The following is a 24,059-nucleotide window of genomic DNA, read 5'->3' on the forward strand; positions in this document are numbered from 1 at the left end:
CAAGAGTGGACTTTGTTGATAGATATTATTAAATTAAAGCCCTCCTAATAAATCTTTTTTAATTTAGTCAGGTGAATTAATTCTTATATCCAGCAGAGGGTGCTACAGGAACATCAAGATGCTGTTCACAAAAATTTTTTTCCAATAATACTGCCTAAGAGAACTAGTACAACAAGCATTAACTGTCTCATTAATATCCAGCCCTAATGTAGTCAACAAAACAGGGAAAGAAAGCATAATAGAATTCAGATTAAAATACAAAATCCAGCACAATATATACAAGTCAATTTAACTAGACAGCTTTGCCTGTAATAAAAGTATTACATTATACAATGTCTATTCCCTAACACTACGCACAGCAGCATTCTATATGTAATACAAAATGGTAACATATTTTATCATGTATTAGCTGATCGTCATGTCCTTTCCTACTGTAATATAATGCCAAGAGATTTTTATTTCAGTAAATACTATATGTTCACCATACCTAATTTTTTTATTTTATGACTTATACCTCATTAAATCACATTAAGTCCAATTAGATAATCTACTCCACTTAAGAAAAGTGAGTGTTCATCCTTTGAAAAAGGTAATATAGAGACTGATGTCTACTATCCAACCCTTGGGTACATGTTGTTTTGTCATAACCCAGAGCATGAACAGCAGGCTCCAATTAGCAGCAGAACTAACCGAATACACTGAGACATTTGTTCTCCACGCCACATTTGTTCCCACGGTTTCCATGGGCCTATTCTGAAAGTTATGAAAACACAAATATATCATGAATTTGCTAAAAGATTCGACAAAAAATAGTTCCTACTACATACTTTCCACCTCAAATAGAATATACCCAGGTCAGAAGATATATGTGAATTTAAAGGCCTTGGTCAAGCAGTAAAACTTTGATACACAAAATTTAGTCCACTAAAATGGACATCAAGAAAAATAGGGGAGGAAATGTCACAGAAGTACAAACTAGAGATTTCTCAGGAGTGTGTTATATAGCACTATTTCCAAACAGTTATACAGTTTACCCCAGAATGCCAACAGCCCGTAAGGGACACGTCTGACATATCTCTGCTATGGATTACCATTCATTTGCAACTGTTTTATTAATGGCCAAGTCATATTTGTTTTCCAGAATCTTCTAGATTATTTTACATAAACAGGCTCACTTAACATGGTCCTCTCTCTAAAATTCCACAGCAGTTTCAAGAAAGAGCCGAATGTACAAATATTCAGAGTTCTACGTGTGCATCATCTTGATTGTGGTGAAATGCAGTTTGAAGAGAGGAATCTCAAAGTTAGTCACTGAGGGAGGCCGGCCCAGTGGCTCAGGCGATTGGAGCTCTGTGCTCCTAACTACGAAGGCTGCCGGTTCAATTCCCACATGGGCCAGTGGCCTCTCAACCACAAGGTTGCCGGTTCAACTCCTTGACTCCAGCAAGGGATGGTGGGCTCTGCCCCGTGCAACTAAGATTGAACACGGCACCTGGAGCTGAGCTGCGCCCCCCACAACTAATCCTGAAAGGACAACAACTTGAAGCTGAACGGCACCCTCCACAACTAAGATTAGAAGGACAACAACTTGACTTGGAAAAAACAGTCCTGGAAGTACACACTGTTCCCCAATAAAATCTTGTTAAAAAAAAAAAGAGTCACTGAGGAATGCAACAACAGAGCCTTCAAAGTTTCAGAATGGACACATGAAGGCAGCAAGATGACTACATGAGTAAACTGGAGAACACTTTTTTTTTTCATTCAGAACAAATGAATAATGAGGTCTACCATTCAGATTATAAAACAGTTTGGGAGTTTTAGGTATAATAAAAGAAATCACAGATAATATAAACAGGAAATTTCAGGAATAGAATCTGTAGACCACAAATTCTGATTAGCATGGTAGTAAATTAATTTAGCATCTTTAAAAATCATCTTTACCTTTTCTGGCAACAAAAAATTCAGCATTTAACAAATTTTTTACTGAGCTTGCAATTTGAAAATCCATTATGAACACAAATACAAAAATGTATAATACTAATAAGCACAATCATACAATGCAGGTGATTTCAGCATTTGCCTACTTGATAGTTAATAATCAAATCAACACAAATAGGAGTTAAAAATAATTCCTAAAAACACCTGATGGCTTTAAAAAGATGACTCATAAGAGGTTGCCTTCATGGACAATACGAAAAGTGAAATTCATTTTTCTTTTCCTTTTTCACTTGAGTGTAGTGTATGTGTAGAGGAAAAAGCTACATTATACCCTTCATGTTACTATAATATAGAATATGACTGACTGAAGCAATTCAGAATTTATTTGCAAAGACTTCTATGCTGTAATCTTCGCAAGATTCTTCAGTTCTCTCAGAATTAGGTTTGCATCTTCTCTTTTTTCTTATTGCGTTAAGCTTATTTCCCATGATAAAAAATTTTTTTAAAAACTCCCCTAGTTGTAAGGAGGTTTATAAAAGCCATGGATATTTCTTTTTCTAGTTCACTTTTCCCTTGGTTCTCTAGTATCCAGCACCAAATTTATAAAATTGGATTGGGAGTTTGTTTGCTTTTTTAATCTAAGAAACCATTGATCCACGTTAAGATGATTAAGCCACACAATGGTATACAGCTTATCAGATTTATAAAAAAAAAAATTACATATATATATATATGTGTGTGTGTGTGTGTGTGTGTGTGAGTGTGTGTGTGTGTGTATATATATATATATACATATATATATAAAAAAAAACATATTTTGCCTGGGTACATAAAGAAATCATTTTTTCGTGAAATGCAACTATTAAAAAGCTTCACAAAAAGTTAAAGCATTTATTAGACTAAATGTCTATCATATTAGTTGCTTTAATCTGCTATTACTGACATTAAATAATCTTTTCTCGTAAATTAAAATGTTAACAATTTTCCTCTTTATTATCACACCTTAATCTTTTTTTTTAATACCACTGACAATTACTTAAGTACCTAGAAGTCCTAGTAGTTAATGTCTCCACAATTGAATGTAAAACTAGCAAAAATACTCTCTAGACATTTAACTTCTCCTTCATTATGTCATCATCTGGTCAAATGGCCAATACAAAATATATTAACTTAAATACAAAGCCAAATTTTTAAAGATGTCTAAAAATGAAAAATTGTAGATAAGTTAAAGGATTATACTTGCCCACTTATAAAACTTTTATAAATAGAATAAAAATAGAGATTATCTGGACTACCCCCAAAGCTACAAATTCTCCAAAACCAGAGACCTAGTATTATCAATAGTATTTACAGAATAGCTAAAACACAGACACACACACACACACGCACAGTAAAACTAGTCTTAAAACAATTTTATATTTACAAAATCAATCAATAAAAAATAACTTGCAGCAAGTAAATATTTTACAAGAAAAAAAACCAATACTGAGTTATCCAAAAACAAATCCTAAAGTTTAGGTATTAGACACTTCCTCAACTAAGTTAAAACTGGCTTACAAAGAATTTTATCAACAACAACAAAATCAGTTATCTAGTATTTTTTCACACCTGTATGGCAAATAAAATGTTTTTAGTGATAATTATAGGATTTTATGGCATCCTAATGTGACTTCTAAATGATTTTTTTTTTTTAATTCTAAGTACCGTGTTTCCCCGAAAACAAGACGGGGTCTTATATTATTAATTTTTGCTCCAAAAGACGCATTAGGGCTTATGTTCAGGGGATGTCATCCTGAAAAACCATGCTAGGGCTTATCTTCCGGTTAGGTCTTATTTTCGGGGAAACAGTATATTCAGATCTTTAACTCTATTCCTTTTTTAATAGGCCATCCACAAACCACATATTAAAAATTATGATGGTGCGATGATGTCAGAGGGATAATGGATGGGGGTGGGGGGTTGACACGGTGTGAGGGACGTGGACGATGGACGTCTGGGTATTGCTTTGTTTTGTGCACCTGAAACTAATAAAAAAGAAAAAAGAAAAGAAGAAAAAAATGATGATGTAAAATATGATGATACATTCCCGAATCTATTGGCCTGAAAAAATGTTCAGCATGAATGACAAATAAACTAAAAATATTATTTAGAATATAATCTCATTTTTATTTGTTCTCTAACCTTACATAAAATTAGACCATGTGTGATAAGAACGTGAATGATTTTATCTTTGTGAAATTCATATTTATTATTAAAAGTTTATGTGTACCCCACACCCAGCTTCCCCTGTTATTAACATCTTACATTCATATGGTATAAATAACCCATTAAAAATGGACAATAGATCTGAAGAGATATTTCTCCAACAATATACAAGTGGTCAATAAGCATATGAAATGATATTCAAAATCACCAGTCATTAGAGAGATGCAAATCAAAAACCACATTGAGATACTAGTATTATATACCCACTAGAGTGCCCGCAATCAAAAAGACAGATAATAACAAGTGTTGGTGAGCATCCAGAGAAATTGGAACTTTCATACATTGCTGATAGGAATATAAAATGGTGCCACCACTGTGCAAAATAGTCTGACAATTCCTCAAAAAGTTAAACAAAGAGTCACCATGTGATGCAATAATTCCACTCCTAGGTATATACCCAAGAGAAGTGAAAAACATGTCCACACAAAAGTTTGTATACAAATGTTCATAGAGGCATTATTCATAATAGCCAAAAGGTGGAAACAACACAAATGTTCATCAACTGATGAATGGGTAAACAAAATGTGACATACAATACAATGAAATCTTATTCAGAAATAAAAAGGAATGCAGTACTGATACATGATACAGTCTGGATGAATCCCAAAAACATCAAACTAAGTGAAAAAAGTCAATGGCAGGATTCCATTAATATGAAATATCCAGAACAGGCAAATCTATAAAGGCGAAAGTAGATTAATGGTTGCTTAGGGCTGAGAGAGATAGGGGAATAGGAGAGTCACGGCTAGAGGGTATGGAGTTTCTAAATGAGGCGATGAAAACATTCTAAAATTGATGTAGTGATAGTTGCACAACTCTGTAAATATACTAAAAACCACTGAATTGCACACTATAAATAAGTGAACATGCAACATGTAAATTATATCACTAAATTGTTTGTTTTTAAATACCATCAGCATAAGAGAAGTTTCACCTCCAGGCATCCATCTGCACCCCAAGTAGCCAAACAACACCCCTCCCTAACCACTACACAAACTGGAGGTTTATTATGTGGGGAATGTAAATCTGAACCAGAGTCTGGATATAGGGATACACATAGAGGGGGCAGGAAGAGAGGTACACAAGACTGAAACCAGGGGAAAGTCTGCATACTGAACAGTATGATACCCAGATTCTTCCTCCATTTTCTCCTTCCATTTTATAACCACCAAAAAGGAAACTAGCAGACCACGCTTGCTTTGCAGAAACTAAATAAACACAAAGACCTACATAGATTGTAACATTTTAAAATTTCCCAATGAATTATTCGGCACATCTCCTATCATCCTGCTGGTAGGCCTCCCTAAGACTAATACTCACAAATTCAACTGCCTACTCAGTATCTCCACCTGTATGTCAAATGGGCATGTGAAATACAACATAGCTAAAACCAAATATTCCTGATCTCTCCAAATCTACTCCACTTGCATTCTTTGCCAGTTGAGTATTTGGCAATGCCACTCACTGTTTGCTCAGAGATACAGAGACACAGAAATAGAGATATATTTACCTTTTGTTGTAAATATTTTTACTAGTTGGTTACTTGTTTTTTTACTTTATTTGAAGTAGGGGTTTCACTTATGACTTTAATTTTTCATAGTCAAAGCTGTACATTTTGTTAACTGCTTTTATGATTAGTAGTAAATCACACTACTCAGAGAACAAAAAAAATTAATCTAAATTTTCTTCTTCTTAGTGTATCATTTTTAATATTTCACTCTTTTTAATCCAACTGGAATTTATTTTAGAATATAATGTAAGATATGAATCAAATTTTATTGTGTTCCAGTTAACCGATTATTTCAGTACAATTCACTGGATAATCTTTCCTATCCTCACTGATTTAAAATGATATACTAAATTTTTATAAATTTTTTGTAAGTCTACAACTAGCCTTTCAACTCTGTTCCACTGAAAGTCTGATCTTAGAGTTATTACACTTTTTGATCACTCAACAATCTTTTTCTCTTCTTGGGTACCAGCATCCTGATTTTCTTTATAAGAAATTATTTTGGGGGCTTTAATATAGTAGAATTGAGAGGGATTTATTTGGGGAAAATTACTTCTTTCAATCAAATGTTCTCTTCCTGGGATTTGAATCCTGAATAAAGTTACAAAAAAAATGAAAATTATTGATAACAATTCATCCCAACTTCATCATTTCTGTTCCCAAGACCTCTGGAGATGCTCTGGGATTCACATGCTTTCAGAGTCTGATTCGTCAGCATTCCTCCCGATTCTGTGAATAAAAATTTCCATATTCTGCCACTGAAGTTCCCTTTTTTTAAGTTAAACGAAGTTGCTTTCTGTTGCATACAACCAAAAACCACAAATGATACTTTACTGAAGCTTTACAGTATATATTCACTTCTGGTATAAGACCCCACTCGTAATTCTTATAAAAATGTTTTAATATTCTCATTTGGGCTCTTCAGTTTTCCACATAAAGTTTAGAATCTGTCTTCCCAAAATAATTCCATTGAATTTTTGACTGGAATTGCTTTAACCCATAATATAATTCATAATATAATCTAGGGAGGATTCATGTCTTTACAACGTTAAGTGTTCCCAAAATGTCTCACCATCTTCTTTTAAGACTCTCAGTTAAATTTCATAATTTTTTTATGTATTGTTGTTAACTGCATTTCTATTTTTGTTACTGTGGTGAAGAAAACTTTTTTAATATTTTATTCCCTTATTATTGCTGGTATGTAAGATTGTAAATATAATTGTTATATATTATTTTCTTCCTGGCCTCCTAGTTGATTATTACTATTGTCAATAATTTTAAAGTTGATTTTCTTGACTATTCATGTTTATAAGCATATCATCTGAAAATAATAAGAATCATATCCCCTTCTTTCCAAAAATTATAATTCTTATTGCTGCTCATACCTTTATATATTTCTTTGGCTAAAATTCCCAAAACAATGTTAAATGATAGCAGTGAGTTTAACAAGAGTCCTCCTAGAATTTTACCATTAAATACTCTATATAAATGTCTATTTACCTAATAACAATAAGTTATATGTAGGACAAACTTCTTATCTAATAAAATATTTAATTTCCCACAAAGCAAAAGGAAATTTTGGAAGGAAGAATTAAATAAATTTCATTTCTCTCAAGATTAATTAAAGTGATTATCACTATTATTCACTCATAAAATCATATGTTTCATTTGTAAACTGATGCTCCTTTGCCATCTACTCTTACCTATAAAGCATTCCACAAAATCATGCAGCTAGTATATGATTCAAATTATAAAACTATAATTTAATATTATATATATATAATCTTTTCCTGTATTGCTTCCTAAACATTAGAGTGTAAACAATTACCCTCAATCTTTCCAAATATTCCATGAGAATTGTTAAAAATTGATTTTTAATATTAGGGGCAAAATATAATTTATTTAGATATAAAAGTTTTCAAAGGAGCCAAATATTCAATATAAATAAATGTCAAAATATTAGTTTTATATTTTACTGCATGACAAAACTTTCTCTGACCTTAAAGTATTGACTGGCTAACATACATAAGTTATAAAAGAATGAGAAAATGTACCTCAAATTCTTTTCTAAGACATTCCTCTCTCTGAGTGCTAAATTCAAGTTCACTTGTTTGTCTCCGTAAAAGGTCAGAGCACTCCATGTGTTCAGCTTCTAATTTTTCTACTTTCTTGTGCATATTTTGTACAGCATTGTCTTGCTCCTGGAAAATAATTCATTTTTGCATCAATAAAGTTTATAAGCCAACAATGACTAAAATTGATTCTATAGGAGACAGTAGATAAATAAATCTGTGCTTCAACCAGAATAATAGGTTAATTTATATAGGGAAGAGAGTCCTAGATATTTTCCAGCAATGTTTCAGAATATACATGTATTTAAGAAGCACTACTAGAGTTTTACAATTCAAAATATCTGATTAATGCATATTAAAATTGAAATATGTACAGCTTACCATATTTACATAATGCTATAGTTCAACTGCCATATATAATGTTTTCTTCTCTCATGAAAGTTTTAATGTACTTAGTAATACAAATGTATATTGTTCCTCTGTGTGATAAGGGATGATTGGCTTGAATGCCTAATATTGGCCCTTGAGAGATTTTTATGTGAGCTCATGATAATTTAACTGTGCTTATAGATCTTAAAGTTGCACCTACTAACTAGATGGCTGTGTTTCATTTTCTCTTCAGTTTTTAAGTTTGAAATCTTTTCTATACTATTGAAAGAAAAATAATACCAAGTAGTCTTCTACTTAAATCTCTCAATCTCCTTTTCCAATTAAACTCAGAAATCAGAGTTGAATTTTATGGAAGTTCAAACACAAAGTTAATGCACATATCAAAGGAATTTTCCCCAGTAACTAATCTATATTCATCATTCTCACTTAAGGTGTTTGACAAAGCCCTCTTTCCCATCTTTACCTCACCAGCATAATCTCACTCTGGAACATACATTTATATGTGCTTCCAAGTATCCCTAGCCATTCAAAAGGTATCGTTGGAATCTGAGTGAGAAATGTTCCAGGCACCAAATATAATTCTCTATAAAAAGATTCTAGTTTGGAAAGTACCCAGCAGCATAGTCCACAATCAAAGGACGAAGAACAAAATTTAATTCCTCTCTCCACACCCTCTGTGTCATAAGATTACTACTATTCTACAGCTGACTACATATGAACTCATAATAATTATTTTCTTCAAGTAAGAAACTTCCTAATATACAAAAGCTCATCTACTTCCACATTTTTCAACCTGTAAACAAACACAGATAAAAGCAAAGCTAGATACCAGAGCAAAAGTATGCCAACACTGCCTACAACCAGCAGATAGCACTCTTGGTTTTCATAATGACACTCTGGATTTAGGAACAAATGGCATTGTGAACAGCCTTATGCAATCTAATTTTATCAAGAGTACTTTCATATATGAAAGTACTTTTAAGACGAGTAAGCACTACATAAGATACTATTATTATTCTACATGATAGATCTTCTTCCTTCAAGCAATCAATACCAGTATTAATGCAAATTCACAGTTAAATTATATGACTTCTTGATTTACAAATAGTCTCCAACTTTCAGTCATCCACTTATTGTACTATGTATACTTTAAAATGAATAAACAGCAATTTACAAGGTTAATCACAAAGTAAACCTAGTAATTTGAAATAAAAAAATAAAGTCTATATCCAAAAGATGCTTATACCCTAACTTACAGCAATTATTTCAAACAATATTTATTGAACAATGTAAAAGAAATTATTCAGGAGGTATGATGAGATTTGTTTATAAGAAAATTTGACTTGTGATTCCCACTCTGTTGATATATAGTATAGAAAGACAGCCTACAATATTTCCAAATACCATTATCTTAAACAAAGTGCATGCCCATCATTCCATGCAAGTGTGAATTTAACCCTATAAAAAAAAACTGGAAAAGTCAATGGTCAATCATTTAGGGCTTATTATGCTAATTTTGGTGTCATTTTAACTACATGACACTTGACTTATGTTAAATAAATAGATTTTAAATAAAGGTCTTTTAACACGTAGATGAAATTCTGACCTAACAATCACAATTTTAATGCAGAGATCAAGTAGTCACTAATATTATGTGATAATTATTATACATTCTTGAATATGGATAGAAACACACAGTTTGTATAGAAAAACACCCACTTTCCGCAAACATTGGAGATTTTTAAGAATTCTATTCACATGTGCAAGAAACACATTACAAAATCAAGTTAACTGATTATATTAGGTTAAAATTACATTGATTTTCTAATGTTAAATTCACTTGACATTTATTATACAAAGGCTTTTTATATTTTGCTACATTCAGTTGGCTAATATATTGTAGAATATTTTTCTATCCATATTCATGAGTGAGATTAACTATAATTATCTTTTTTTGTATCCTTGTCAGTTTAGTACCAAGATTTGTCAGTTTAGTATATTATCAAGATTTTTCCATTCCCAGAATATTTCTGGTCAAGATGGCAGAGCAGGTAAATGCTCTGCTTGCCTCCTCTCACAACCCCATCAAAATTACAACTAAATTGCAGAACCACCATCATTGAGAATTGCCTGAAGTCTAGCTGAACAGAAGTCCTACAACTAAAATCATACAGAAGAACCCACATCTAGACTGGTAGGAGAGGCAGAGACAAGGAAGAGAGTGGTTGTCATACCGCATGCGATGGTTAAAAATCAGAAAGGATAGCTCAGCTGCAGAGGTCCTCACTAAGGTTTGACAGGTCCCAGACCCACACCAGCCTCTCCAGCCCGGGGTTCAAGTGCTAGGAAGAGAAACCCCACAACTTCCGGCTGTGAAAACCAGTGAAATTTGTGGCTAAGTGAGACGGAAGGCAGCTGCACCCCCAGGAGCTCCTCTTAAAGGGCCTGCACATGGCCGTACTCACTGACGGACTCACTCGTTCTGAGCACAAGCACTGGGGCAGCAGCTTGAAAGGCACCAGGGACATATGAAGAGAACTAAATTATCTAGCTTAGGGCAAGGGCTGGAGGGGCAGCTTTTTCCCAGACAGAAGTACTGTTAATAACCATTGTTCCTTTGTTGAACCTTCCCCCACTTCCAGCATGCAGACATAGACAGAAACCACATCTGACTCTCCATCAACCTAGCTAACACCATTCACCCTGCCCTGGTGATTCCATACAACCCAACCCCACCCAACTTTCAGACCCACCCAAGTAGGTTCCAATGGCATTTCCATACAAACAGCCTATCTTGACTCCTGCTGCGGAATTTCCTAAAATCTCTCAAAAGTTAACAAACACCAAATAAGCAGCATCTGACTTCGGCATGCCCCATACCGTTTGCTAAGGAGCCTCAAGCCCTGCACTAGTGGCAGCCAGCCTCGGCTTGCAGCTTCGCCTCTCAGGGCTCCTCCAAGCCCAGAACAGAAGGCTGCCATCTCCAGATTGCCTTGTGACTCATACCAGGTGTTCCTGAGCAGGACGTAGGCAGAGGCTGAACTTGGCCTTCAGCAGAGCCCCTCCCAATGGTCAGCTTTGGTTTGAGCCACAGCACCATGCTGTTGCCTCCAGAGATAACACACCCAAAGGGTAGATTGGGCAGGCACCAGAACACTAAAGCAAATCCTGCTCTGTAGGGTCAGACCCTGCACAACAGCACCTCCACTCTAGTCATGGTCAGTCCTCACAACCAATCAGCCTGAGAGTCAATCCCTCCCATTGACATGCAAACAGCAACCAAGGATCACCTATAATAGGAGGGCACATACAACCCACACAAGGGACACACCTGGAATACCTGGCTCAGGTGACCAAGGAGACTGCACCGCTGAGCCACATAGGACACCAACTACATAAGGCCACTCTACTAAGACAGGGAAGGATAGCCCTCTCCAATACATGGAAACAAACATAGGGAGGCAGCCAAAATAAGAAGACAAAGAAGTATGTCCCAGATGAAAGAACAGAACAAGGCTCCAGAAAAAAGAACAAAATAGAGACAAGCAATCTACCAGACGCAGAGTTCCAAATAACTAGTTATAAGGATGATCAATGATCTCAGAGAGAACTTCAACAAAGAGATAGGAAACATACAAATGGAAACAGAAAACAGAAAAAAGAACCAGTCAGAAATGGAGAATACAATAACTGAAATGAAGAATACATTAGAGGGAATCAATAGATTAGGTGAAGTAGACGTTCAAATAAGCAATTTAGAAGATAAGGTAGCAGAAGACACCCAATCAGAACAGCAAAAAGAAAAAAGAATCCAAAAAAATGAGGAGAATTGAAGGGACCTCTGGATCATCAAGTGTACCAACATTCACATCATTGGGAGAGTGAAGAGAGAAAGCAAGTAATTGAAAAGTTATTTGAAGAAATAATGACTGAAAACTTCCCTAATTTGGAGAGGAAACAGACATACAAGCCCAGGAAGTGCATAGAGTCCCAAATAAGATGAACTCAAAGAGGCCTACACCAAGGCACATGTAATTAAAATGGCAAAGGTTAAAGACAAACAGAGAATCTTAAAAACAGCAAAAGAAAGTCAACTAGTAACTTACAAGGGAGCTCCCAGAAGATTTCAGCTGACTTCTCAACAGAAACTTTGTAGGCCAGAAGGGATTGGCACAAAATATTCAAAATGACAAAAAGCAAGGACCTACAACCAAGGGTACTCTACCCAGCAAAGCTATCACTTAAAATCAAAAGACAGATAAAGGGCTTCCAGACAAGAAAAAGCTAAAGGAGTTCATCACCACCAAACCAGTATTAACAAGGAATATTAGAGGGACTACTTTAAGACAGTAAATACATATATATATATATATATATATATATATATATATATATATATACACATATATATATATATATATGAATAATGAAATGGCAATATCTATCCACAATTACTTTAAATAAATGTTCCAATCAAAAACATCAGGTGGCTATGGATAAGAAAGCAAGATCCTTACATATGCTGCCTACAAGAGACTTGTTTCAGATTGAAAAACACACAAAGATTGAAAGCAAAGGGATGGAAAAAGTTATTTCATGAAAATGGAAACAAAACAAAAAAAGTTGGGGTAGCAATACTTATGCCAGACAAAACAGACTTTATAACAAGAGACAAAGGACTCAGTAACCCCACTTTTGGGTATTTAGCCAAAGAAACCCAAAACGCTATTTCAAGGGGACCTATGCATCCCTATGTTCATCGCAGAATTGTTTACAACGTCCAAGATGTGGAGGCAGCCTGTCTGTCGATAAATGAATAAAGAGGAGATGGTACATATATACAGTGGAATATTGCTTGGCCATGGAAGGGAATGGGTTCTGACCATCTGAGGTGGCATGGATGGACCTGGAGGGTATTGTGCTGAGTGGAGTATATCAGACAGGCAAAGACAAATGCAATATGATCTCACTTATATGTAGAATCTAAAGAACAAAATAAACGAACAAAACAGAAACAAACTCATAGATACAAAGAACATTTTGAGGGTTGCCAGATGAGAGGGTTTTGAGGGGGTTGGAGAAAAAGGGGAAGGGATTAAGAAGTATGAATTAGCTGTTACACAATAGTCATGGGGATGTAGGGTATAGCATAAGAAATATAGTCAATAATATTGTAATAACTATGTATGGTGTCAGATGGGTAGTAAATTTATCAGGGTAATAGATGGGAGGGGAGTTGGGGGACAGGGTGAAAAAGGTGAAGGGATTAAGAAGTACAAACTGGTAGTTACAAAATAGTCATGGGGATGTAAAGTATAGGGAATATAGTCAATAATATGGTAATAATTATGTATAGTGCCAGGTGGGTTCTAGACTAGTCAGGGGAATCACTTCTTAAATTATATAAATGTCTAACCACTATGCTGTATCCCTGAAATTAATATAAAATAACACTGAATGTCAACTATAATTAAAAATTTTAAGGGGGGGAAGGTGAAGTGGAATAAGAAGTCCAAATTTCCAGGTATAAAACAAATTAAGTCATGGGATATAATATAGAGCATAGGGATACAGTCAAATATATTGTGATAGCGTGGTACGGTGTCAGGTGGTTATCATGGCGATCAGTTCTTCAGGTATATAAATGATGAATTACTATGGTGTATACCCGAAACTGATATAATATTCTATGTTAGTTACATATTTTTTAATAAAAATCTTTTTTTAAAAAAGATTAATTTGTGTCCTTCCAAATAAATCTTTAAAATTTTGTCAGAGTTTATTTTCTAATCAAAGCAAAAGCTACTTGGAACTTGACAGTGAAAAGGTAAGAGAGAGAGAAACAAAATCATATTAAGGACATTGAAAATTGAGGGAGTTTTTCTTTTTTCCACTAGAGGGAGATGTTGAACTTAAAATATTTTTAAAAGAGGCTTGTTTTTGAATTGACATTTAACATCACAGGAAACCACATTGTGCTGTTAGAAAATAAACTTGCTTTCTTTCCACATCTTCCAGAAACATATCCCAAAAAGTATGATTCTTCATATGTACTCACATAAACAACATTTCTCAGACTCCAAAATACGGTTTCAGTTCTGAAGAATTATAGTAGTAGAGTTAGAAATGTACCAACAGAGAAAGCCTAGCCTATAAAATATACCAATATACCCAGTCACAACCTTAATCTAGTACATAGATATCTCCTGAAAGAGCCAAAACAAGCTCATCCTCTCTAAATCCCCAAAGCCAGCACAGTTTTACAATCAATAATAGTGATTGCTGCTGTAGATTATAAACTGGTACTAACTTTGTATAATACCTATCATAATTATAAATCCATAAGCTTGCAGACCCAGCAATACTTCTAGGCATTAACACAGCTGAATCACTTCTACAACAGCTCAGAGGTATAGACAAGAATGTTAGTGAATCATTTACAACTAGAGCAGAAAAATTTTAACAATATAAAATGTCCATCCATAAGGTATTCCTTAAATATAATAGGATCTTGCACATAACAATACCATGCAAACAGTACAAGAATAATATAAGGACATCAAAAGATGGACACCAAATATTATTGAGGCACAGAAGTTTATTTATGTAAATACAATAATACATGTTTTTATACCCTTAGATGAATGGGGTTGGAAGGAGAGAGGGCAAGACCTTCACTTTCTGCTATTAAATTTCCCTAAATTAGGGGCATTTTTACAATGATAACAATATATAGTAATTTTATAAATTGAACATTAAGATATTTCCTGTTTGGAAAAAACAAGCAGTTCCAGTGCTATTTTCTATGCCCTTTGCTTATACAGGACACCAGTGGACAGTTTCCCAAGAAACTACAAAGAAATGCTCCTTGTTGCCTAGATCATTTAAGGCAAGCTTCTTAAACACTTCCTTTGCATGTGACTTCCTCCAAGCTATGCCTAGATCACAGTGCTTACCAGGTCAATCTTTGACAGGCTGCACCCCAGTCCTTACCTCCTTACCTGCTGCCTTATTATACAGTCTACTGATGCCTAAGCCTAGCCTGATCCTTCCCACTTTTCCTCCTCTTTCTTCTGTTTATGGCACGATTTTCCATCTTCTTTCCCACCCTCTTTGCCATCACAAACTCTCACACCCCTTAATCGCTAGATACATAAATCAAACGTAGTCAATGAACGAGGAAAGGGTCATTTTATTCCATGGTTGAGTTGTAGAATTTTGGAAACAAAATAAATACGAAAAACATATGCATTCATCTTCTGAAAGCTTGCCATCCCACTGATAAGTTATACATTGAAATGAACTGGAAAAATGATAAAGGGCATGGCGGTTTACAAACAAAACTTTACCACTTCATGTCCCACAGTGCCTACAGTAGAAAAGCTTATGCAAATAAGCACCCTCAAAGTTCACACTGTTATTGCAGGAATGAAGAGAAAGATAAATAAAAACAAAACAAATGTTCGCTGTAACTAAAAAATTTAAATAAAGATATAAAAATGAAACAAATTAACATATATACACTTTTTCAAGATCAACATAAATATTTTGTTCTAAAATTACCATGGCTTAGATTTGTTCTGAAATTTCAAATAATGCTAAAGAAAGACTTGGGATTTTTATTTTTGTCAAAGGAGGTAATCCATTTCTTTAAAATGAGAAATACTATTTTAAAATGAGGTAAGTCCACTAACAATTTCCATTAATATTCCAGAGATATACACTTCTATTTCACACTTCAATTGCTGGGAAAGAAAGGGGACATGGCATAAAATTAAGATTTTTCTTTTTATAGTGGGTCTGAATTATAAAGCCCAGATGAGAGAAATATTACACCAGCTTTCTGTTAAAGATGGGGTTTCACTGGCTTTTTTTAACTTATTTTAAAAACTGAATTCCTTAGAGAGCTACACAAAGAGAACATTATATGATACTAACACCTAATTAATAGATGAAAACCTATACCCATCAACAGCTAATATAGAGAGAATTTCAATTTATCCCTGAAGTTGTTTAAAAAAGATTTTTTCTATATATAGATTTTTATATATAGTTTCTTATTTTATAAAAGGTAAAGCAGTTTTCTTTGTTTAATATAGAAAGGACAAGAAACTGAGACAGAGCTCTGAACATTTCAGTTACAAAATAATACAAAATTTATCTTTCAAAAGATGGTAGTAATTATAGAGTAATTCTCCACATGTAATAATAAAATACCAAAAATGTATATATAGATATATAGATATATAGATCCATCTCAAAAATCACATAATTTATACAATGGAAGTCAACCAACTCTAATGATATTCGTGGGCAAGCTGCACATATGGTCATGTAACTACAAATGAAACATGGCCTTCCAGAGATCAAAGAGTAGGAATTACATTCTCCTTGAGTAATCCAGCCAAGTATCTCACTAATATAATTCTTAATATCATAAGCATTAAAAAGACATATTCAAGGAACTGTATTATTATTTTTCAAATACCTGTACTATAAATTGTAACTCTCTTCTTTCTGCTTCCCATTGTTCTGCTTGTAATCTAAACTCCTCCAATGCTGTCTCCCTGATATGAGACTCCATCTCATTCTTCTCCTGCTGATGTTTTTCCAACGCTTCCTTTATACGAATAAATGTGGGGAGGTTACATAGGGCCACTCAGGGACCTGTAGTACCACTTGCCACATAAATTTTGCCCATTCAAATACTAATGGAGCCCTTACAGAAGCTAGACACTGTTCTCGGGTCTAGGAATATAGAAGTAAACAAGATACAAATGAGGACTACTTCTGTGGAGGAAATCAAAAGTAGATCTACTGACAATGTCTGGAAACCCTTGTGTCAAAACTTTTACTTTTAGTAAATGCTGTGTAAAATTATTTTTTCATGAAGATTTATTTCCCAAATTCTGAAAAACCATTTACAGCAGTGGTAAATGTAGAGCCTTTTTAACGTGTTTTTTTATTTAAATGGGTACTTCAAAAATATGGCAAATATAGTGGGGTTATCACTTTGTGAGGGGTATAAATGTCTAACTATTACATTGTGTTGTACACCTGAAACTAATAATATATATATAATATATAATATATATATATATATATATATATATATATATATTATATATATATAATTGTCTATATTGCCATAGCAAATATAGACAATTCAAAATCTATCTTCTAAATGGCTGGCAACCTCAACCTTAAACCATACTTTCACTTTGGAGAGTAAAAAGGAACAAAAAATGGGAGAATAAATAGTTCACAACAATTCCAGTAAAAGGTCACCAAATTTTTTACACACCATTATCTATAAAGAATGAGTTCTATATAGATAATGAGGCGTACATCAGATATGCAAATATTTTTCTATATTTATTGTATATTCAGACCAAATCTAGGACCCACATTTCTAAAATTCCAAATTTTCATGCTACTGGGCCAAAAGGGCTATAGGTTCTTATCTTCTTACAATATGTTCATTTAAGCATTTTTTTTTTTTTTTATGAGATCTCTTTTTCACAAAAGAAACAGTAACATATTAATATATTCTAAAGCATATTACAAAAGAGACCCGCAAAAATGCCACTAAAAAGGAAAAAAGAAAAGGAGAAAGGGAGGAAGGGAAAAAGGAACTCAAAATTTCTTGCTTTCTGGTAGTTATTTTCCTTTCAAGGATAACTTCAAATAATGTATAACATATCTCAATGAATAGTATATAAAGTAAAATTCCTTTATAAAAATATTTTACCTGTAGAGTTTTCTCTAGTCTGCTTTTTTCTTTCATAAGTAAATCATATTCTCGATTGCAATTTTGAATTATATTATCTCTTTCCTCCAAATCACATTCAAATCTTCTGCATTCTTCTTTCCATTTCTGCTGGGAAGTCTGATACACCTTCTCAATCTCATTTGCCCTTCCTTGAAGTTCTGTATTCTGAGCTATTAAAAATATAAACGAATAATAGGTATATTTACAACCATAAATTAAATCCCTAGGAGTTCAAAAGCCTATGCCTTGGAGCTGATTTCATTTACAGCGTGATCTTAGGACAAAACCTGTAACCAGTGCGTACCAGTAAACTCTTGAAAAGCTCACCGTCCCAGAACCACTCTATCCTATCATTTCTCGATCTCTCCTTCCCCTCCAGACAAAGGTGATTTTACCAGGAAATGGTATGGTACATTCCCAAAGTCATGCCCAGCTTTAGCTGTGCCTCTCGTACCAGCTGCAACTCTACTACCTTTTTATCCTATTCAAGATAATAAATCAAATTTTAAAAAAAAAAAAAAAAGACTGACATATAGGGCTACATTTTTAAAAAGACTTGATAGATTACAAATTTTGATAGTTGACTCTTGGCAACAAATTAGTTTTAACAAATCTTACACGTAAGACTCATCAAATTGAGGTGGGCAACCACTGCTCCAAACCTTAAAACTATAGCTATTTACTCCCCCCAAATTAGACTCAATCCCCTCTCATTCTACTATTATCTCAACAATAACCAACACCTCTCTACAAGGGCTGCTGCTATGTTTCAGCATCTAGAAAAGAAGTAATGAAAAGCTTCCAGGTGGGGGTCCATCATCTATCACCTGATTAAACCTCTCTGACTCTCAGAATAAAACGCCTCCTGGTTAAGTTTTTGTGAAGATAAAAATGAGAAAATACGTACAAACGTACTTGTCAAACAAAAAAATGCCACACTTAGTAGTATTATTTTTAAATTATAGTTGTATTTTGAATGCATCATATATTCCAAAGATTCAAACTCAAAGGTATAAAAGGGACAAAAAGTCTCCCTCCTATCCAGCTACTCTCTCTACAACACATTACCACGGTCTAGCACCCTGTATTGCAACAAGAAGTTTGAGGCCATTTTGATTGCTGGCCCCCTGTATGTGGCTTACTTTCCTTTCCCTTTCTTTTCTCTTCGAAAGCTTCAGGATCTTCTCTGTCTCTACTTTTCTGAAATTTCATAATGGTCTGCCTTCAAGTGGGTGTAGTTCTTTCCATTGTGGTGAATATTCAAAGGGCCCTTTCAATCTGGCAATTCATAACCTTTAGTTCTGAGATGTTTTCTTAAATAATTTTACTGATGACTTTCCCCTCCCTGTTTTCTCTCATCTCTTTCTTTTAATATTCCCTATTGTTCAGATTGGTCCTCAAATCCTCCTTTCTTTTCTCTCCTATATTTCTACCTCTGTCTTTCTACACTAATTTCTGGGAGATTTCTTCTATCTTCATTTTCCATTGCTTCTATTCACCTTTCATTTCTTTCACACTTTTAATTTCTAAGAGCTTCTTTTTTCTTTATGGGATCTGATTCTTATCTCACAGATGGCATACATTCTATTCCAGTTCTGAGGATATTAATGCTACCTGTTTGTTAAATCAGAGTTTCTGATTCTTTCAAGTTAATTTTTTTTCTCGCTCCATTTTAGAGGCTTTCCCTAAGTATCTGGTAATTTTTGGTTGTCTGATTTCAATTAAGAGTAACTATAAGGGTGACACGCCTCTTATCCACCCACACACCTACAGCCCAGATTTTGAGCTTGAGTGTGGTGCTTGACACCTGTGGTCTTCACTGGAGGAAAATCTGGCTGGGCCATTTATTAGGAAACCCCATTATCAGTATCATTAGTATCAGTATCATTAGGTTTTTCCTCTTGGCTTGGTCAGATGACACATAGAAGAGTCTTCCAGGGTCCCACATGGAGTACAGGAATCTGGTGATAGCTTTTAAGGAAGCCAATAGAAAAAGAAAGCTGGAAGGAATAGTTCCTCAATATTCAGCATTGAGTGTGCTATCTTCCTGGTTTTGCCAGTCTGGGAACCCTCTATTTTACCACCTCCAGAAATCAAGCCTCTCACGTGGGAACAATCCCAGAGTACCATGCTCTTGGTAAGGGGATCTAAGAACCTAATTGCTTCTAGAACAAATAGCTTTATCTAGCTCTATTTTATCCACTACTGCTATTCCAATTCCTAATTCCAAAGGTACCTTGTGTTTCCAGTTCATAAGTCTTTTGACTCTCTAACAAGCTGTACGCAAACTTTCCCACTCCTGGTTCAAGATTCTAATGTCTCAGGTGTGCTAATTCAGTTATCCCTTATACATTTGCTTTCCGGCTTCCACAATTTTCTTTCTTATCACACCTCTTATTCTCTCAATTGTTATGAGATTATCTTTTTTCATATCCCATAACTCCATTACGTTGTTTTTAACTCTCCTCTCAACATTTTATCATAAAAATTTGCAAAAGTACAGAAAGTTGAAAGTATTGTAGAGTGAACACCATAAACCCACCGCCTAGACTCTAAGACTGTTAACATTTTGCTATATTTGCTTGATCACACATTTATCCATCTACCTATGCATCCATTCACTTATCCATCCATCAAATCATCCTACTTTGTCATGCATTTCAAAACAAGTTACAAATATAAGTACATTTCACTCCTAAATAAATCAGTATTCATATCATTAACTAGAATTCAAAATAGTTTAACTTTTTACAGGTAAAATTTACATATAATGAAATGCACAACTCCTCAGGTACCATTCAGAGTTTGACAAATGCATATGCTCATGTAACTGACACCCCTCTCAAAACACAGAACATTTCTTTTAACCCAAAAAGTTTCCTCATACCTTTTCCAGTCACTCCACACAGTCAACCCATCACAAAGGCGGCCACTGTTCTGACTTTTTTTTCATCAACAATTAGTCTTTTCTGTCCCAGAACTTCACATAAATGGAATCATACAGGATGTTCTCTTATGTGTAAAGCTTCATTCAGTATAATGTTTTTGTGATTCATTCATGTTATAGCATGTATCAGTAGTTGGTTCATTTTTATTGCTGAGTAGTATTTCATTGTGTGAATATAACACAAATTGTTTCTTCATTCTCTTGTCAATGAACATTTGGGGTTGGTTGGTTGGTTGGTTGGTTTTCCAATTTTAGGTTGTCATGAAGGGGCTGCTATGAAATTGGTATATAAGTCTTTCATGGACAAATGTTTCTCACAGGGAAATACCAAACAGTGCAACTGTTGGGTCATAGGATAAAGGTATGTTTATTTTGAAAGAAATTGCCAGGTGTTTTTCCAAACTAGTTGTACCATTTTATTCTCCCACTAGTGATGTGTAAGAGCTCCAGTTGCTCTACATCCTCACTAACATTTGGTATTGATAGTTTTTCAATTAGAGCCACCTGATGGGTATGTAGTGACAGTAACAGTGATTTCTAATCTGCATTTCCCTAATGACAAGCAAGGTGAAGCATGTGATTAACGGCCATTCCTCCATTTCCTCTGAAATGTGTTTTTAAAATTATTTGACTTTGAGCAAATAAATTCCCATCTTTCCTAAACTTCAATTTCCTCACAATTAAATGCAAGTCATTAGCTTGTATATCTAGTGCCTTGCAATTCTTTTATACCTAAAGTCCAGTTAGTGGTGGTTATTAGATGACAGAGGTAATCAAAAATACTTCTGACCAATGGCAATAACCAAGACAGCTGGCCAAGACTAGGGTTCGTAACATTTGCAACATTTGTAACTTATCCTTTGCAATATGTTAACCATGCAGTTAACAAAGCACTTTCATTTTCTTATTTCATTCTTAAAACAATTTAGGTTCAAATATCAGTAAATAAGTGGTAGAGCCAGACTTAAATCTAAATCTTCTGAATTAATGATCATTGCACTCTTAATTAAAACCTGCTGTATACAAAAATATTCATAGCAACACTATTCTCAATAACCAAAACCCAGACACTACCCAAATGCCTGTCAATAGTAAATGGGTAAGTGTAAGTGTGGTACGTTCACATAATATTAAACAACAATATGAAGTTCATAGAAGATTATGGATAAACTGACAAACACAACTGAAGGAAATTGAACTTCACAAACACAGTTGAAGGAAAGAAGCCAGATACAAAAGAGTACATACTATGTGATTCAATTCACATACAGTACCAAAAAAGGGCAAAATTAATCCTAGCTATTAAAAATCTGGACCGGTTTTGCTTTGTCTTGTGCACCTGAAACTAATAAAATTATATTTTAAAGAAAGAATCAGGACCGTACTTATCCATGTAGAAGGGCTTCTGATAATTTTCTATTCCATGAAGTGGGTTCTTGTTATCACTTTGCACTTATCTAGGCATATTTCTTTACATGTATTATACGTATGTAAAAAGATTTAAAAGATGGCCATATGCTACATAACAGATAATTTTTGAGTATTAAATCACCTGCCTTTTTCTTTTCGATACTTAACTAATCAACAAAATTACCTGCAGTGCCTCCTGCATCTACAGAGTCTGTCAAGCTAGAGATTCTGATTCAGACTATATGTGATAGGAGGCCTAGAATATGTTTTTCAAAAAATATCTATGTGATTCTTGTGATTATTCATAGAACAAGTGCCCTAAAAAAGTGATTAACAGCATTTTGAACCCTGTTTTGCATACATACACAACATAAAAAAATAAAGTAGATGAATGTTCACATAATTTCCAGAAGGCTTTATACACACCCAGCAAAGTCTGTCCATCAAAGGCCAGTCAATGAATCAAAAACCTACCTCTGACCCTATATGGAATGAATACACAACAGTAAGCAATGATATACAAAGAGGTGACAATTCTAAACAAGGGAAGAAATGGAAACGGTCTTACCACACAGTTTTTCTTGGATCCTTTGTGCCTCAGCCAACCTTTCTTCAGCAGCCCGTCTTCCAAGACCAGCTTCCTTTCTAGCAACAGCCAGGTCATATTCCAGACTTTGTCGCAACGCTTCTCCTTTTTCAACCTCAGACCGTAGCTTGGCAACCTGGCTCTCATAGCTTGCCAACTAAAAACAGATTTCTGATATCATGAACCAATATTAAAATATGTCTCCAAGATTATGAGATCATTCACCCAAACATTTAAATTTCTCAGAGACAAAAATTTATAAATATTTACAAGACAAGAATTTATAAATTTATACTTTGTGAAAGACTGGAAAAGAAGCACTAGTCTTACTCACCAAATGACACTAATAATTTTCTTATTTTAGAGACTCCATGAGAGAAAAAAAATAAAAACAAAAATATCTTATATGAACTTCCTATGAAAATAAAGAAAATCCGTTTTAATCAGATAATAGTCATACCTGAGAAATGAAAAAAATGCATGACACATAGTAAGCACTTAAAAATTCATTTTTTCTTCTCCTACTATTTCCTAAAATCAAAAAGCAAATTACATCAAAATATAGTTTGGTAAACATTACCAATATTATTAACCTTAAATGATATTACTGATAAAGCATAAAGTAATAAAAGTGCCAATCTTGCAGGAATTTTAATGAACTAATATCTCATTTATCTAATATCTTGATACCTAAAGACTAGATTCATCTATAATCCTTCCCTGAAGTAACATGAAAGAAGATAGGTCAGAGAGTTAGAACTAGATAATTTATAGTCCTTTCTTTCCCATTCTAAAATTATATGATCTAATCAATGATTCCTTAAATAATATTAAATACCTGGTATCTGTCAAGTACTGTGAAATATACTTAAACAAACATTATAGGGCCCCTAATCTCAAGGAAGTCGATGCTATAGAAAGGCATATGGCATAAGTTTTATACAAGAAGTTAAAATATTATAGTTTAAAGAAAAGCAAAATTAGTCATTGCTGGTGGGAGAGAAAAAGATGGTGGATGAGAGAAAATGCTTGAAAAGTATCATTTAGGAAAGCATTTCGCTACTATACTAGGCTAGAAATAGATGATCCAATTATCAAATAAAAGACAAAAGGATTTCTGAAGGGCAACATCAGAAATTACTATAGGTAGCTGTTAAAATGTAGAAAGT

The 24,059-nt window shown here is 34.1% G+C and overlaps 1 protein-coding gene across 5 annotated transcripts in view; it reads right to left on the minus strand.

Moving 5' to 3' along the window:
- The window catches only part of CCDC171 (coiled-coil domain containing 171), a 276,992-nt gene that overhangs the window by 233,483 nt on the left and 19,450 nt on the right, over positions 1-24,059 (minus strand). For 3 of the 5 annotated variants that reach the window (XM_074330354.1, XM_074330356.1, XM_074330353.1), the window contains exons 4-7: positions 22,873-23,047; positions 17,927-18,117; positions 16,664-16,795; positions 7,768-7,914 (exon numbers count right to left, since the gene is read on the minus strand). In XM_074330354.1, the coding sequence (XP_074186455.1) occupies positions 7,768-7,914; positions 16,664-16,795; positions 17,927-18,117; positions 22,873-23,047 (645 nt within the window). The remainder of the gene's footprint in view (positions 1-7,767; positions 7,915-16,663; positions 16,796-17,926; positions 18,118-22,872; positions 23,048-24,059) is intronic. The other 2 variants (XM_019739198.2, XM_074330355.1) reach the window with 2 other exon arrangements.

The sequence above is a fragment of the Rhinolophus sinicus genome, linkage group LG04 (assembly GCF_036562045.2).
Source record: "Rhinolophus sinicus isolate RSC01 linkage group LG04, ASM3656204v1, whole genome shotgun sequence".
NCBI lineage: Eukaryota > Metazoa > Chordata > Mammalia > Chiroptera > Rhinolophidae > Rhinolophus > Rhinolophus sinicus.